This window comes from Ursus maritimus, unplaced genomic scaffold, assembly GCF_017311325.1.
Source record: "Ursus maritimus isolate PB19 unplaced genomic scaffold, ASM1731132v1 scaffold_8, whole genome shotgun sequence".
In the NCBI taxonomy this organism is placed as follows: Eukaryota; Metazoa; Chordata; class Mammalia; order Carnivora; family Ursidae; genus Ursus; species Ursus maritimus.
In genome coordinates, this window is record NW_024426996.1 from 69,262,391 (window position 1) to 69,280,795 (window position 18,405).

Here is an 18,405-nt window from a genome sequence, read left to right on the forward strand (position 1 = left end):
GCATCCTGCTCTGATAAGATTTCAAATTAAGTGTAAAAATAACTAAAAGAAACAAAAATCGAAGTATTGGTAGTTTTCAGTTTAAAATCTGTGTGTATTTGCTATTTTAGGTATTGGTGATAATCATCCAAGGGGAGGTGGTCTACACGAAACAGGTCAGCCTGGCAATTCCAGTTGATTTGGAATCATATTCCATTTATATGCAGTGTTAGAACATTTGCAAGAACTAAGGTTCACAGTATTTTAAATTTAATTCATTAGGAGAATTATTAAATTTCGTCAGTTAATTAGAGCACTTAGAAAAGCAACTGGATAAATGTATACAGGTTGTTTCAAGATGTTTGTTTAACTACACTTGTAAATGGGACCAAGGAATCGAAAGCCCTTTGAAAGTGACCATTAAGATTTGCTAGCCTTATAAATAGAATAATAAGATCTGTAAGCCAAACTTCAATTTAAAGAACGGAGTAGTGTCGGGGTGGCTCAGTTGGTTAAGTATTTGCCTTTGGCTCAGGTCATGATCTCAGGGTCTTGGGATCAAGCCCCACGTTGGGCTCTCTTCTCAGTGGGGCGTCTGCTTCTCTCTCTCACTCTCCCTCTGTTTTCTCCCTCTTTCTTTCCCTGTCTCTCAAATAAATAAAAAAAAAGAACTGATTCTCTGAATGTATAACTTAACATGGTAGTATTGTAACTTACACTGACTGGTATGAAACTTGATACATAAAGAAAACTTGAAAAAGTAATGCATTCCCACTCTGCTTTCTCAGCTACAAAATAGTGTTTTGGGCATAATTTTATAAGTTCTAAGTAACTTGTTAATATTTGCTATAGTGATGACTGACAGGGATAAAGCCTTCTAGATGAGAGTCTTAAAGAAAAAAAGGCACCTTTACAAAACACGAAAAAGTGATCAACTCATGAATTTTCCAGGATTTTTTTCCACTGTAAGAATCTATTCCAGTAGAACCCCTAAAGTTGGATATTTCTTTATTTATTTTAGTAATTTCTATACCCAACGTGGGGCTCAAACTCACAACAGGCGATCAAGAGTCCCAGGCTCTCCTGACTGAGCCAACCAGGTGCTCCTAAAGTTGGGCTTTTAAAATGTCTCTACTGGCCGCTCATCACAAGGGACATGCTTTTCAAAACCAAGGTAAAACTTTGAATAATTCGCTCTGGAGACAGAAATCACCCTGGCAACATAACTACTGAATAGTGGGTGTATAGCGAGCTGCCTCTCACGTGGGCTGCTCCAGCCGGGGCCGCCCAGGGTGACCGTCAGCAGGACAACAGGGTTTCCCTGCGGACTGGCTCACTGTTCTCTTGAGCAGTACCAAGAACGTCCACTGGCCTCACATCAGCATCTCCTTTTCCATAGAATGGACACTTTCTGTCCTACCTTTCAACATCTTTAGGGTTCAGGGAATTGCTACAAAAGAAAAAGAAAATGCATGACATCCTATTGATTCTTCCCCAAGTGGTAAAAGAAAAATCACTGTTGTTGCAAAGTTGTTTGTCATTGTTGCTTATTATTTTTCCAAAACAAAAAACAATAAAACAAATAATCATATGCCCTCTATATGTTTGTTTTATTTAGCTGAGAACTTGACCTACGAAAATCACAGAAATGCGTATATATTCAAAATGTAGTTGAACTGGTGGTTGGAATCCTGCAAATGTTGAATTTTTAGTGTATACATGTGGCCTCTCCCTCGCACATTACCAAATAGCCCAAATGAAAATGCTGAGCTTAGGGCCTGATACGTAGTAGGTGCTCCATTTGCGATAAATTTGAACATATTATTTCGCTTTAAAAACCACATTTTAGAGAGGGAAGGAAAATTAGAGATTATTTTATGCAAGCTGGTTGTTTTACAAATGAGAAAACTAGATTTCCACTTTCAAAACTGGTAATTAGAGTACTTCTCAGGGTTCTGGTGAGGATAAAATGAGATAATGCACGTTCAGTACTCAGCACAAAGCCTGGCACGGGCCAAATGCTCAGTAGGGATCAAACGGTATTATGTCAAGTGCGGACTCTTATTTGCTGACTAATTGTTGACATTGTGGTAGAAAAGAAAATGCGATTATAGGAGCAAAGGAGAGCATGAAACCTAATTTATTTGGCAAGAATTTTACATGTGTCCTAATTACATGGGCTTCTTATGAAGCTCCATTTAGTTTAACAATCAAAACGAAAAGGAGAAGGAGGTTTAGGATGGGGGGCGGGAGGAGGAGGAGCAGCAGGAGGAGGAGGGAGAAGGGAGGAAGGAGGAGAAGAAATGTTTCACACATAGAAATTGATCTAAAATGGGCACAGGAGGGCGCCTGGGTGGCTCAGTCGGTTAAGGTTAAGCTTCTGCCTTCAGCTCAGGTCATGATCCCAGAGTCTTGGGACCAAGCTCCCTGCTCAGTGGGGAATTTGCTTCTCCCTCCCCCTCTGCCCGTCCCCCTGCTTATGATCTCTCTCTCTCTCTCTCAAATAAATAAATAAAACCTTAAAAAAAAATAAAATGGGCACAGGAACTTCTCTGAGGGGCTGTGTCCTTCTCCAGCATCATATCCTGAGATCATGGTTCACTTTTGAGATTCCCTGTGCTTTACCTAGTCTCCTTCTGCCTCTCTATGATTTCCAAAGATGTACCCCACATATTGTATAAGTATTTGAACTCCATGTGGGTGATGTAGGTGAGATCTCCACTTTCAGCAAGGATTTTCTAAATTATGATGCCAATCTAGTGGTGTTGACTGATAATAACACAACATTTTGCTCATTTGTTTTATATCTAAGTCTTATTTATTTATTTATTTTTTCAGGAATATTGTTAGACCAAGAAACTCTGGATTCGGGTAACATTGCTCTGGTAGGCAGAAAAATGTCCCCAAAGATGTCCTGGGTTAGCTGGGTGGGCCCAATGGAGTTGCAAGGATCCTTCTAAGAGGGAGATATGAGGGTCACAGTCATCAGAATTGTCACCTGTGTGATGAAAGCAGAGGTTGGAGGAACATCATTGCTGGAAAGAGCCACGAGCCAAGGAATGCAGGCAGCATCTAGAAGGTGGGAAAGCAGGAAAACACACTCTCCCGTAGAGCCTCCAGAAGGAACACTGCCTTGCAGACAACTTTACTTTCCCGAGGAAGGCCCACTGTGGACTCCTGGCCTCCGAAACTCTTAAGATAGCAAATGCGTGTTGTTTTCAACCACCAAGTTCGTGGCAAGTTGCCTCAGCAGCAGTGGGAGACTAATACCATTGTCATTTTGGATTACGTTGGAAACGTTCCCTAAACCATGCATTCGTTCTCACCGGTCATCAACACTGCACAGCAACCTTACGATTTAGAAAAGTTTCTTTTTTTCAGTGGAAGAGCAAGCATTTTCGTCACATTCTTTGGAAGTGTAAAGAATTGTTTAATTCAATTTTCAGAGAGTGTTATATTTTTCTTGAAAGAGAGAGAAGAGTATTTGTAATATAACCCTGTTCTGAGTTGACATGGAAGCGTTCTCGCCATCCAAAAGTCTTTGATTAATCGTATACTTTATTGGTATGTTGTCATTGATGAAAATCCTGTTTTATGGCCTGAGTGTTTGTGTTCTCCCCAAATCCATAAGTTGAAATCCTATCCCCCAAGATGATGCAATTAAGAGGTGGGGACTTTGGGTGGTTTAGGCCATGATGGTGGAGCCCTGGTGAATGAGATTAGTGCCTTTGTACGAAGGGACAGGAGAGCACGCTCTGGCTGTCTCTGCCACGTGAGGCTGCGACGAGAAGCTGGCCGTCTGCAAGCCAGGCTGGTTCTCTCCAGCCACTCAATCTGCCCGCACCTTGATCGTCGATTCCAGCCTCCGGAACCGATTCCAGCCTCCAGAACTGTGAGAAATACATGTCTGTCGTTTAAGCCAGTCAATGGGAATTTGTTTTCACAGCCCAAGCGGACTGAGACATCAGGAATATTATTACCTGGAGTGATGGCATAAATGATCAGGTTGGGTTAAATTTAAACAGGACTGGGCATTTATTATTATTTTCTCTTTACTCATAAAATGACCAGATGAACTGTTGTCCAAATAAAGGAGCTCCATTTTCTCTATACGTTTGAGTGGTCATGCGTGCAAACTGTGTAACCCAGATATACTTCCCCTTCTTTCCCTCAGCCAAACTTGCTAAATTCCATATAGGAATCTCTTTGGCAATAGCCCTGAGAGATGCTTTTCAGACTGAACCTGATTATCTCTGATAATATTATAGCTACTACCTGATGGGTCACAGTTTGAAACTTTTAAGGTGCTACAGATGCTTCTGAAACCTTTGAAAGCTCTGGACTCAGTTGCTGGGAAAATTCACAAAAGCCTGCGCTTGGACTCCTCGGAGCACACCCATCTCGGTCAAGGTTGGCATCTTGATGAGGTCATTCCACTAGCAGCGGCAAAAGTGAATTTGCTCGGCCCCTGTGAGGCAGTCTGCACACTCCTGACACAGTGATCAAGTTGAAGGCTGCGGCCGGGCTGACATTGTTAGTGGGCACGTCACACGCTGTCCGGTGTCAATCAGCCCCAGGCGCTCAGAGAAGGAAATCCCTGGAGGGCAGGGACTTTTGTCTGTCTGTTCTCTGCTCTACTCCCAGCCCCTGGATCCATTTCAATACTCATGGAGTGAATAAATGGACATTTATCATATAGTAAACTGTTGCCAGTCTTCCATTTGATTGACTTTCCAACTCTCAGCAGGACTTGATGGTAAGCTTGGTAGGGCATTGACATTTACACTCGTGTCCAACGCAGCACTGCACTCTGTCACTATCTCTTGGAACCATCTCTTTTCACTTTAACTCTCCCTTCCGGCCCTGTGCCATCTGCATATTTGATGAGTCACATCAGTCTTCTCAACAGTCCTGAGGCTATGTGTGGGATGGGGATAGAGGGCTGGAAGAGATAGATGGGCCCAGGCAGGGAATCACAAATAATTAGAACAGAAAAGATGCCATGGAAACCTCCAGGAGCTCAGCCATAAGCAAAGGTAGAGTAAGTCCAAATCGGGTGTCATTTTAGATGGACCTAATTTAAGAGATGAGACCACTTTTTTACTTGGCACAAAGACAGGAGACTTAAGAAAGGGTTCACCCCAGCTGGCATTGTAGGTAAGTGAATTTATGGAGTTTTGTACCTATATGAGTAAGTATTCTCCAGACAAAGAATCAATAGGACGTGTGTGTGTGTGCGTGTGTGTGTGTGTGTGTGTGCGCGCATGTGTGTGCAAAGAGAGAGAGAGACAGGCAGAAGGAAAGATAATTTTTTTTTTAACTGGCTCACATGACTGTGCAGGCTGACAAGTCCAAAATCTGCAGGCTGGGCTAGCAGGCTGGAGATCCAAGGAAGAGTTGCAGTTTGAGTCCAGTGGCAGCTTGCTGGCAGAATTCCCAATCCCTTGAGGGAGGTCAGTCTTTTTCCTAAGTCTTTCAACTGATTGGGTGAGGCCCACCCACATGCTGGAGGGCAATCTCTCTCTTTTTTTTTTTTTAAAGATTTTATTTATTTATTCGACAGAGATAGAGACAGCCAGCGAGAGAGGGAACACAGCAGGGGGAGTGGGAGAGGAAGAAGCAGGCTCACAGTGGAAGAGCCTGATGTGGGGCTTGATCCCATAACGCCGGGATCACACCCTGAGCCGAAGGCAGACGCTTAACCGCTGTGCCACCCAGGCACCCCAAGGAGGGCAATCTCTCTTACTCAAAGTCTACTGATTGAAATGTTAATCCCATTAAAAAAATACCTTCACAAAAACTTCTAGAATAGCGTTTGACGAAATATCTGGGTACAGTGGCCTAGCCAGGTTAGCACATGTAATTAACCATCATAGTACCGCTTAAGGGAAACCCAACACAAAGCAACTGGGTTTATCTAACTGGTGAATTAGAACAACGTTCTAATCCCTCTGGGTATTCACATGCTTCCAGACCCTCTTTGTAATTCCATACCTTGTGTCTCCTCCTCATTGCTGACTCATCCTGAAATGCCCTTTTCCAAACCTGCTTCCTTCCCCACTGGAAAAAGTCTACTCAACTTTCGCAGTTCTGATCAAATGTCAAGTCTGTGATACTTTCTTTAATACCACATCCCATGCAGGAGACTTAATTCCTTCCCTCAGCCCTTCACGCATGTACTGTCACAGCATTTATCACATCGCATTCCAACTGCTTGACCATCAAACAGCAGATTAGCAAAGGGGTTACAAGCATAAACTTTGGTTCCAGACTTCCTCAACTGAATTCTTGACCTCAGCAAGTTACCCAATCTCTGGATACGTTAGTTTCTTCATCTATAAAATGGAAATAAAGTAGTACCCACAATCTGAATTTATAGTGAGGACCCAATATATGTAGGACTCCTAGAACAGTGTCCAGTATGTAGTAACCACTAAAGAAAAAAGAAAGGCAGTTATTTTCATTGTTAGTGTTATTGTTGCTATCTGATGCCTGTCATGTGGGAGGATTAAGTGTTTCTGGAGGACAGGGGCGTTACCATATGCGTCTTTACTCCCCCCCCCCAATATTGTGTGGAACAGAGCAGGGGTCAATAGGCATTCATTGGAGTGTTCATTACCTTATATTTGGAGAACGTTCTAATCACAGATATATATATATTGATTCAAAGGTTGGCGACAATATTGCCAATTTAAACCTCATTACAAGCTTGCGAGCTCTTATTACCCCCATTTTACAGATGAGGAAAGTGAGAGGCAGACATTAAGTGAATTGTCCAGTGTCCACATAGCTGGCAAGTAGCAGAGTCTCTAACTTCAAGGTCAGTGAGAAGAAGGGCAGAGATGCCAGGAGTTCAGGAAAGCTTTCTTTTCTGGTCCAGGCACTGCCCTTCCTCCCTGCCCTTCTTCTTACCTTCCAGAACACAGGCGCTCTGGACTGCAAAGCCTCGACGAAATGAGGTCTCCGTTCACACTGCAGAACTGACTCAGGAGAGGGTGTGAGCCACAGAGGGCCATCAATACAGGATATCCTCAGCCGTGACCGTGGCCTCCTCGATTTTGGTCTTAATCTCCGGGAGCGGAATTTGACTGATTGCCACGATGACCAAGTTCGCAGCGTGGGCCGAGGCACTGGCCACACAGATCCAAAAGGACTCTTCGTACCGTTCCTCCACCACCACGAAGCGGAAGAGCCTCTCCTGGAAGTTGGCGATGCGCTCGGTGGGGTTGTGAAACTTGACCGCAGCCATGAAGCTGGTGATGGCCAATGCCACGACTCCACCTGCAACCCAAAACGTCACCCTCATTCAGCGCTCCTTGGTACAGGTGTACTGGCCGTCTGTGAGCTGGCACTTCTGTGACACAGGCGACAAACTTGCTTTGGGTTGAAAAATTCTTAGGGTGACACAATTTTTTTTTTTCTTAAGTTAACTCCACCCCCAAGGTGGGGCTCTCCCTCAAGACTCCAAGATTAAGAGTCATGCGCTCTACCGACGGAGCCAGCCAGGCGCCCCGGGGTGACACACCTTTTAATGTGCTTTTAAAACCCCCGGATAACCCACACCGTGAAGGGGGAGAGGTGTGGGGCAGAGAGAGTAGGCTTCATCTCAGATCAACTGCGTTCCCTTACCCAACACGGGGTACCCCGTTCAGTCTCTACATATCTCAGGGTTTGGATGGAGCCCCGGCAGGCTCTGTGGGAAGATTAAGAACTCGCTGTGCAGACTGGGGTCCAACCCAGGGCTGGACTGTTCTCTCTTCTTTAATTATCCCCTTTCCACACTAAGGGTAAGAAGGGGAGGTGAGAGAAGGAGGAGAGGAAGTAGACAGGGGAACCTGGAAGGGTTCCAAACTTCACACACTTCCCTACCTGTTGCTTCCAGCCCTCACGTTCTGGGGGATTCTCTCTCTTCCTTTCTACTTTTCTACTGCTTGGTTTTAATTAATATTAAAAAAAATCCCACATTTATCATGCTTTTTGCTTAGATTATTATGTCTTTGTTAAAGAAAATTTGGACACCAGAGAAAGTCACAAAGATGAAAATACAAATTCACTTATATCCTAAAAGCTGGATATAAATACTTTGAACATTTTAATGTATTTCTTTACATTTCTTTCTTTTTAACAAAACTGTATTCTGAAGCTCTTACTGTTTTATGCTTGTTTTTTTTCCCTTTACTTGAATATTTTTCTGCATTGTTAAATATTCTGTTATAGCACCACTTTATTTATTTTATTTTTTTATTTTTTATGATTTTTATTTATTTATTTATTTGACAGAGAGAGACAGCCAGCGAGAGAGGGAACACAAGCAGGGGGAGTGGGAGGGGAAGAAGCAGACTCTTAGTGGAGGAGCCTGATGTGGGGCTCGAACCCAGAACGCTGGGATCACACCCTGAGCCGAAGGCAGTTGCTTAACCACTGCGCCACCCAGGCGCCCCTATAGCACCACTTTAAACTGGTGCATAATATGTTCTTCAAGCAACACACCTAACTAATTTAATTAAATTTAATTGAGTATGACTTTATTTCTGGATATCTAGGTTGCATTTAAATATTTCTATTATAAAGTGCTACCGTGAACAGCTTTTTATATACATCTTTGTCCTCTTTTCATTTCCTTAGCATAAATCCCTATTTGGATTTGTTTAATTAAAAAATATTCATATTTTGGGGGCGCAAGTGTGGCTCAGTTGGCTCAGGTGGTGATCTCCAGGTCATGGGATCAAGACCCACCTCAAACTGCACGCTCAGAGGGAGGTCTGCTTCTCTCCCTCTCTCTCACTCCCTCTATCTCTCTCTGCCCCTCCCACTGCTCACGCTCTCTCTCTCTCTCTAAAATAAATAAATCTTTTTTTTTTAAAGATTTTATTTATTTATTCGACAGAGAGAGAGACAGCCAGCGAGAAAGGGAACACAAGCAGGGGGAGTGGGAGAGGAAGAAGCAGGCTCCTAGCGGAGGAGCCTGATGTGGGGCTCGATCCCTTAACGCCGGGATCATGCCACGAGCCGAAGGCAGACGCTTAAGGACTGCGCCACCCAGGCGCCCCTAAAATAAATAAATCTTTAAAAAATATTCATATTTTTATGCCTTTTAACACTTAAGTTTTGTTGACCTGCCTTTTAAAAATATTCTTTTTTTTTTTTAAGATTTTATTTATTTATTCAACAGAGATAGAGACAGCCAGCGAGAGAGGGAACACAAGCAGGGGGAGTGGGAGAGGAAGAAGCAGGCTCATAGCAGAAGAGCCTGATGTGGGGCTCGATCCCGGATCACCGGGATCACGCCCTGAGCCGAAGGCAGACGCTTAACCGCTGTGCCACCCAGGCACCCCTTTTAAAAATATTCTTATCAGTAGCGCTTCAGAGCGGCCTCTCTCTAAGGTAGTAACTTGACGGAGTGTTTATTTAATCGTAGGACTGAGCCCTTTTTACATTCCAGCCACTGTGAGGATTCATGTGCATGGAAACCAGACCCTGCAGTACCGATGGGGTGAGCCATTTATACAAGTAATTCTATAGGACGGTCACGGTCTGCAAACGCAGGCAAATGCATAGTAAGTGCTTTACCGGCATTACATCACAGTACGTGCGAAAACAACACTGCTTTATATTTCATGGTCACCCTGTATGAGGCAAAGGTGGTGGTGGGTTACGGCCATCATGATCCTTGACCATGTGGCCGAGGTTTTCTGAAACAGCCTCGTTTCTGGGAATTTTGCTATTTTTGTTACATAAGGCTTTTTAAGTGCATAACTAAATATGAATTAATTTTTGTGTATCAGTATACTCCCAGTCAACACACACTTTTGGTTTTTGTCTTGGAAAATAGGTCACGATGATGATACATGATACCATGATTAAAGAAAAGACAAAGGGCTTAGACTCAGTTGTACATTGGTTGGAATTCCACCTCTGCTCCTTTTTGCTGTGTGACCTTGGGTAAGGCTTTCAACTTCTCTGAGCTTCAGGATCTTCAACTGTAAATAGGGTCTAATGATACTGCCTCATAAGGAGGTGTTGAGATTTAAATGAAAAGAGGCTGTAAAAGAGGCCAGGTCGTCTCCTGTCATTTGGAAGGCTCCCTCCCACACTCACGGGTGTCGTTCTACCTCTTCCCCCTCCTCCCACAGTGCCCCCCTCTACCCCCAGCTCTCTTCTCCCTTCTCCTCTTACCCCCACCTCTCCTCTTTGCTCTAAGTCCTCGGCCACTCGCGCACGCCACCAATTTGGCTCTTTACGGAGACAGAGATTCTGCAACTTTCAGTAAAGAGGACATTCATGCCCATGAGGAAGGTTATCGATTAGGGAAGTGAAGGCTGAGGTGGACATTTTAATTCCCACCCGGCTTCTACCTACCTACTTGGAGCTCAGTCTGGTGGTGGCAGTGGACACGAATTTCTCTCCCTGGGGGCCTTCCTTACCTGCTAGGACATTCCATAGGCAGATGCCCCCAGGGCCGTTGACTGCCCTATATGGAACCTGGATCATGTTGAGAATGGCAAAGCCCATGCTGACCAGAGCCAGGGCCAAGGCCAAGAAGAGGAGCAGCAGAATTGTCACGTGGAGGCCTGCATTGAGTTCCTTCACCAGGTGTGGGAAGACTGGGAAGAGAAGACACAGCCAATATTTCAGTATCAGAGCTGGGCTCAAATTCATAGAGTCCAGGCCTGCTTACCCCAGAGGCTTTAATTGAGCAGAGAGGGCTAGGCAGGTTTTCAAAAAGCAGGAGACTTCTTGAGGTGAATTCATGGACCCCAGATTTGCCATTTCTCAGTTGGCCAATAATCCTCTCTTTCTTGCCGTGGAAGCAAAATCGGAATGTGCCCCAGCTGCGACTTCAGTTGCACCGACTTCGAAGGCCTGGGATCTGGTGTGAGCTAGTTGCACACAAGCCCCAGACGGTGTCTCTTTAGCAGAGGAGGTTGGCAAGAGAGTCAGCCAGAGAGGCCGATTGAAAAGCTTTAATCTGGTCAGAGAGTTGCCTTCATTAAATCAGAGAGGTAGAAGTTTCAGGTACATCTGTGAAGAGTGTAGAAGCACGTAGCAGAGTGAAGCCTAGACCTGGCATCCAAAGATCTGGGTTCAAATCCCAGTTTTGCTCATTTGCCACAAGTATAAAATAGGATCCTCTACACCCTGCCTCCCCGACCCATCTTACCAGATTTTTGAGTGGATCAAGGGAAGTGCATGGGAATAATAATAACACTTAATAAGCACTGACAGGAAGCTAGGAGCATCACCTTGGAGCCCTCATAGTGACTTGGCAAGGTAGTCATTTTTTCCCATGTATGATGGACACTTACTTCTCATGTACACCGTACTCTATTAGAATATTGATTTTCCATATTAATGTGGCAGGATAATTTAGTGAGATATTAATTTGTATCTGTTTTCTCTATATTGGCCACCACACAGCAGCCATGAAGAGTAAATGATATGGTATGGCAGATATTGCCTGGGAAAGACTGACTTCTCAAAATGGTGGCTGTTGCTGTTCTGTTGTTACTTTCTGACTTAGGAGAAGTCACGTGACTCCGCAGAGCCTTAGTTTTTTTATCAGTATAATGGGGTAGCAATAGCTGCATATGAACTGAGGGTAACCAACGTATACTGAGCACAGTCATGTCAAGAGCCAAACCCTTTACATCACCATTTCGTTTAATGCTTGTGACAAGAATATACAATAAATTTTCTTAAACCCATTTCTGCATAGGCTTGGACATTAAGTCCCTTAACTTTGGGCAAGGTGACTGAATTCTCTATAAGATTATAGTCCTAGATACTATATGATATATGGAGTTTTGATGACTGTTTTCAGTAATTACTCTGAAGAATTAAAAATGACGGAAGCTAAAGAATGCCCAAGCGTACCCCTTCTTCTGCAGCTACTCCAGGGTTTCTACTGAGCACCTCCTGGTCAAATCAGGGTCCACTTAGTGAGTTCGAACTCCCTGCTTCATCCTTTGATGTCATGATCAGCCCCTCCTTGTTCCCCCTGGGGAGCCAGGACTCAAAGCTTTCCTGGTTCCCCTCGGTCCCCTGAACCCCTTTCCCCTCAGGCTCTTTGCTGGCTCACGTGCCTCCCTGTGGTCACAGAAGGTTGGTGGCCCCCAAGCTTGAGAACTTGAACTTTGGTCCTTCTCCCTTCAAAATCCTTTCCATTGAGAAGCTTCCTGACACACCACATTTACATCCTAGTTCTAACCTAACTTTCTTTCCAGTTCTGTATTTCCATTTGTATTTATCTCCATGTGGTTATCTGGTCGGCATCAGAAACTTTACCCTGAGCTTCTTCCAAGGGATTTTTCTTTGCAAGGCTTCTCTTTAACCATTGCTTCTCTCCTTTCTTAGTGTCCCTTAGGTTTTTTTTTTTTTTTTTTTCAAACTTTTAGCCCTGGGTGAGAGAACATTGTGATAGACGCAAGTCTGTCCCTGACCTGCAGCGGTTGCAAAACCAGCCGACACAGCCTGGCTCAGCTCCAGTGAAAGTTTTCAGAGTGAATCACACCCAATTCACTGTGGAAGCTTGGAATATGGAAGTTTATATACCCTCCCCTGGGACACCCCAGGGCAGCGGGGAACTAAACCCTCTTGAACATTGCCCTACCCAGAGCTGATGTTAAAACACCCTTTATGATTCTCATATGGTTCTGATGCTTCAGAGAGCAGCCCCAGTTAGATGAGGCCCCTGGGGGCTGTGGGGCATCCCTCCCGGACAGAAGAAAAGGGAAAGGGACATCTGTAGAGTTCCTCCAGTGGGCAAACAGAAAGTGCTCCTTTGCTCTGGCTTCTGGCGGGTTTACATTTCTGTGAGCTGGGATGGCAGGGGCTTAATTGGCCCTGCTGTGGAAGGGCTCAGTCTTTGTCTGTTCTCCTCAGTAGCCCTTCTACTGCAAAGCTGCTGTCTGCTTCAGCTCCCTTTCCAGAACCAGTGTTTGTGCTTGGGGAGTCCTAAATTACGCTAGACCTACCAACTGCCACCTTACACCCTCTATTATCAGTTGAACTGTGCCCTCTCTGCCATCCCCCACAAGAAAAGAGGGGTTGAAGTCCCAATCTCCAGCATTCGGTACTTGGAAATAGGGTCTTTAAGAGCTAATCAAGTTATGACGTTGTTAAGATGGGCCCTAATCCAATGTGATTGGTGTCCTGATAAAAGGGGAAATCTGGACAAAGAAACATGCAGAGGAAAGACCACATGAAGAGACACGGGGAGGATGCTCTGTGGAGACTGGATGACACGGCCACAAGCCAAGAACTACCAGGTCTACTGGGGGCTGGAAGAGGCTAGGAGGGCTCCTTCTCCCATAGGTTCCAGAGGGAGTGTGGCTCTGTCAACAAGCTGGTTTCTGAGTTCTAGCCTCCAGAACTATGAGAATACATTCCCATTGTTTAAATCACCGAATTTAATCACCCGGTTTCATCACCCGGTTTTACCACAAAGTGGTAGCACTTTGTTACGGCAGCTCCAGGGAACTAACACACCCTCTGTTTGTTGGGGTAACCACTCATTTCTAGTGGGATCTATCCATCCTGGGTCCTCCCACTCCTGAGAATCCCTGCGTTCATCCACCACCTACCCGTTACCTTTTGCTGAACTCCAGGAGAACAGTAAGGACCACTAGGGGGATTCCTGGCTTTGGGAAAGTTGCCAGTCACAAATTCCAGAAGGAGCAACATGGCGGAAAGTAGGAACTTTGGGGTCAGGCTGACTTGGGTTGGGGTCTGTTTCCAGCATTCAGGGCTCTGCGACCTTCAGCAAGTTGCTTAACCTGTCTGCATCTTAGTTTTGTCCTAACTGGCAGGGTTGGGGAGGACTAGTGTAGCATAGGTCCCAAGTTTGGTGTCTTGCATGGGAACATTCAGAGCAAATGAATTCAAAAGTACTTCATTGTTACTGAGTGCCAGTTTTTTGAAGCACTCTTCTGGGGGCTTGAGATCATCAACGAATAAAACAAGATCCTTGCCCTCATGGCACTACATCCTAAAGGGGTGGAGACAGATAATAAATAATAAACATAACAGATAAATTATCTATATGGAAGAAGGCAGTTACCATAGTAACATGACACATCATGCTATCTAATTACCAGGGGCTATTTTTATTGTGTTTCCTGAGCACTGTCTTACTCATTAAAGTCTCTGGAACCGTGCTGCTCTTAATCGTCACTCTCTTGTTCAAGCTTTGGAACTTCCTTCACGAGGTTCTTTCATTTCAATTAATGATGACTACTTAAAAATCGGGCCTTCAAACGCATTTGTTTTTTTCTCCTGAACCATTTGCAGGTAAATTATCCCTGCATCCTTGAGTACTTTAGGGTCTGGTTCATTCAAAAAGAGATTGCCTTACAGAGCACAGTATCAAAATCATTGAGTTCATGCTGGTACATGACTGCCAGTTAATCCTGACACCCCATTCAAGTTCCACCAATTGTCTCACCAAGTGACGTCTTTTATAGCAAACAGACCCAATTCATAATCTCCTAGTGTGTATAGTTGCTGTAGTTCTTTATGTATGTGTGTTTTCTGGTTGTGTGTGTGTGTGTGTGTGTGTTTATGTGTGTTTGTGTGTGTGTAATATTCTTAATAGAGCGATTTTTCCAATAGCTCTGGTCTAATTTAATTGCTGGGTAAATATAAATATTCCCAGAGATTTTTTCCCCCTGAATATCCATAACAAATATGTATTTCTTTTATATATATAAGTGATGCCAGTTCATATTATATATTTGTCAATGGGTTTAGCTTTCTGTCTTTATGCATTTAATAAGATACTTAACCCTGGGCAGGATTCTAAAAACTGCAACTCTGAAATATAGAACTGAAATGAGTAAAATTCCTTATCCCTTTGCATTGCATTTTGTTGATGAAGTATGGTTGCGCAGGACACTGTTCTCATGAGTGATCTAGTTGATTCTAAAGGCTTGCAGAATATTGACTTCTTTGCTTTGTTTTTAATTCCCAGAAGACCCTTCATAAAGCTGGCCTTGGATTTCTGGTCTGTTTACACCCAGAGCAGCTCTGGTGTGAGACTGGATGTCAGCCATGCCTGCTCACATTCATGGAGAGCGGCCAATGCCTTGCCCCGGGGCTCCCCTCCAGGGATAGACCATCTTGGGCTTTCAACCCAAGTAGTCTGATTCCAGAGCCCAGGCACACAGCCCCTTTGCCTGTTCTCAGATGATGGAGCTTTTATATAAGCCGAATTGGAAGCATGCTGGGCTGGCTGGGAATGTCCCAGTCACGTGCCATGGGTTTGAAGTCTGGCTCTGCTATTTCCTGGCTGGGGAACCTCAGGCAAGTTATAGAACTCTCCAAGTCTCAGTGTAGTCCTCTGCAAAACGGGAACGTTAAGAATTCCTTCTCCATAGGGGCGCCTGGGTGGCTCAGCTGTTAAGCGTCTGCCTTCGGCTCAGGTCACGATCCCAGGGTTCTGGAATCGAGCCCAGCATCGAGCTGTATGGGGCTCCCTGCTCGGCGGGAATCCTGCTTCTCCCTCTCACACTCCCCTTGCTTCTGTTCCCTCTCTCGCTGTCTCTCTATCAAATGAATGAATAAAATCTTTAAAAAAAAGAATTCCTTCTCCATAAATTTTTTATAAGGCTTAAAAGAGAGAAGCCATGTAAAGCATTTAGCAGAATATCTGATACCTGAAAGCACTCAATATTTTAATAGTTATTTCTAATAGAGGTAAACTACGGAAGTATACAAATCCCTGTTTTTTAATGTTTTTATAAGCCTCTGCAGGAAAAAAAAAGTTCTTGGTGCTGAACAAGAATGTCGTCATGCCTTAGATTGAGGCAGAAGTCAAATTCCAGTTAGACATAAGCATCTTTATAAATTAAAAAAAAAGTGTTCTATGGCAACTTGCATGCCCCGAATATACTCACTCTTGAATTGGGACTGGCGGCCCCCGAGCCCACACTGTCGCACTTTACATCCTTGGAAGAGCCCGTAGTAAATATCCCCAATGAACTTGACCAGCTCTGGATCCGTGGCGTTGACCAGGTCCACTCCAGTCTGACAAAGGATTTTCCCACTCAGCCAGTGGGGCGCTGCCACGGCAACGACGATCAGGATAAAGGAGGAGAAGCTGAGTAAAGACGCCAGCCCATACCACGCCTTTTTGAACCATCCAGGCATTCTAGTGGATGCAGGTCATCCCGCAGGTGTCCCAGCAGCAGCGAGGGTCGCTGACATTCTCTGGACACTCAGCAATCCCCTGCTCCAGGGTCAGCTCTTGCAAACACAGCATTTCAGGGTTTCCAGTGCATCTCCTGGTCCTCCCTCAGTGCCTGTCTCCACAGCCTGTGTTTACTACAAGTATGTCCGGAAGTTTCTACAGAGATCGCCTTCACCTGACTCAAGTGTAGAGGAGTGTGTTACTGAAGAGAGTAACCCTATATCTCCCCCTAGACTACTGTTTCAGCAGAGGGTTTAATTGTTCCTTTCAGGTATTTAAATAACCCTGGCCTGGACCTCTTGATGGCCAGGAAGTTATTAGCAGGTAAAACTAGGTAGACCTGACTATAAAGAGACACTAACAATTCTCAAAAAATGCGTGCAATAGAAGGAAACTGAGCATGCAATGATTAGCCCTTGAATGCCGTCCACAGTGCATGGCGTCAAATGTTGAGCTCCTGGCTGCGTGCCTGGGCATTTCTTTCTGTAAAATGTCACTGCTGTCAGAATCTCCAGAACTGTTATTAATACCTTGGGATGACCTCTGTTCTCAAGGCTTTTAACTGAAATGTGTAAACAAGGCTATATGATGTTTGGATTTATCACTGGGTGAATCTGCCCTGGGCAGTCAGTTTGTGGCTGGACCGGGGCAGCCTGGACCCCAACACTCACACTCCTGTCCTCCAACAGCACCCTCCCCCTCACCCCCAACCTTGTGTCATCTGAAGTGAGAAAGAAGAGTGTTTTTCTAAAGTGTTAGCAAATACAGCTTCTCAGGGGCTTTACTTCTCCGAATACTGAAAATCTGTCTTTTTTTTTTCTTTTAATCTGTAGACACTAGGAATGAAATATTCCCTACTTTCTATCTTATACCGTGGCTTTTCAATTTTGATTTTTAGTCTATTACTGAATGCCAACGTGACGTCATGTGAGACTGGCAACAGCCACTCTCAATAGTTTTGGGGAGTCACATTTGGCTAGTAAAATGTTTATTTGGTCACAGAGGTCTGGAGGGGGGTTCAAGAGTTTGCATTGTTAAATGACAGGAGTTCCAGAAACCTCACTTGGAGAGCAGCGAGGGGCCAGAGGGACATGGGATTGTCAGTTTCCTTCCCTACCGCGGGAGTCACTTCTGTGGTGTCTCCACAATGAAAATAAGCAAGAGGGTTTCTGAAGCTTGTGTAGAGCTTTCCCTCGTACAAAAGGCTTTGACCGTATGCTTGCTCCCCCCGATGCTGCCGCAAGCCGTTGTGGGAGGCGAAGATGTTCTAGCCTAATGACCCCTCTCATGAGAAAACTGGATATCAGGGCTGGGGCTGGAGTTCAGGTCTTTGAACGACAACAGCTCATCTTCTTCACAGTGACCCTGAAACAGCAAATGTTTTTCTGGTAATGAATACATACAAAAGGCTAAGAAGAGGGGTTGGCATGTTAATAAATGACCAGTAATGTTATTTATTCTTATAGTAATGTTAAGCATGCTTTGGACCCGTGCAATACCTTTGCATTGTATTTATGCCTCAGATGATGGACCTATATCAAATACTGGTGTTTGAGGGATTAAGCAATTATTTTTGCAACGATTATTTTAGAAAAATATGGGAAACAAGTGATTCCCAACAAGTTCTTGCAATGCTGAATGGAAGTGTGGTTAAGTAGAACTCTACTGAAGACCTGTGTTCAAATTCCTACTCCTCCGGGCAAGGGCTTGAGACTCTCGTGCCTCAGTTTCCTAATCTGTTATGGGATTGTTGTACAAAGTAAAATGAAATAGCACATGCAGATTAAAACATAGAGAGGGCCCCAGATAAATGGTGTTAACTTCCTCATCTAGTCTTCTAGCAGTTCTGGTCCTGGTAATGACGCCTCTGATAATAAATTGTGTTGTGGGTGGCATTGTGTTCTCTAACAACCTATTTTTGTGTGCCTTATCTGGCACAAGTGTATTGAGCAAACATCTGTGTGTCTGCTGTATGTAGGACGCACAGCACATGGGTGGACGGTGACACAGACATGTATAATATTGCCAACACAGTGACACAAAAATTGTAGTATACCATGTTTTAGGTGTTTAACACTTCACAAATTAATGCTTTTAAAACAAACAAACGAACAAACAAACAAACAAACAAAAATCCAGGAAAATTATTACAAGAGTTCTAAAAAATATGACTACATATGGCCCAACAGGCCTTCGGTCTGGTGGAGACACAGTTTAAGATGTAAGTCCTATCACACTGT

General features: G+C 44.3%; 1 protein-coding gene across 1 annotated transcript; it reads right to left on the reverse strand.

The window, feature by feature from the left end:
• Window positions 1-6,568: 6,568 nt before the first annotated feature.
• CLRN2 (clarin 2) lies at window positions 6,569-16,125 on the reverse strand. The gene is made up of 3 exons (XM_008685806.1): window positions 15,873-16,125; window positions 10,404-10,583; window positions 6,569-7,260 (listed from the first exon to the last, which is right to left on the reverse strand). The coding sequence occupies exons 1-3, from the start codon at window positions 16,123-16,125 to the stop codon at window positions 6,995-6,997; spliced, it is 699 nt and encodes a 232-aa protein (XP_008684028.1). The 3' UTR covers window positions 6,569-6,994.
• Between the last annotated feature and the right edge of the window lie 2,280 nt (window positions 16,126-18,405).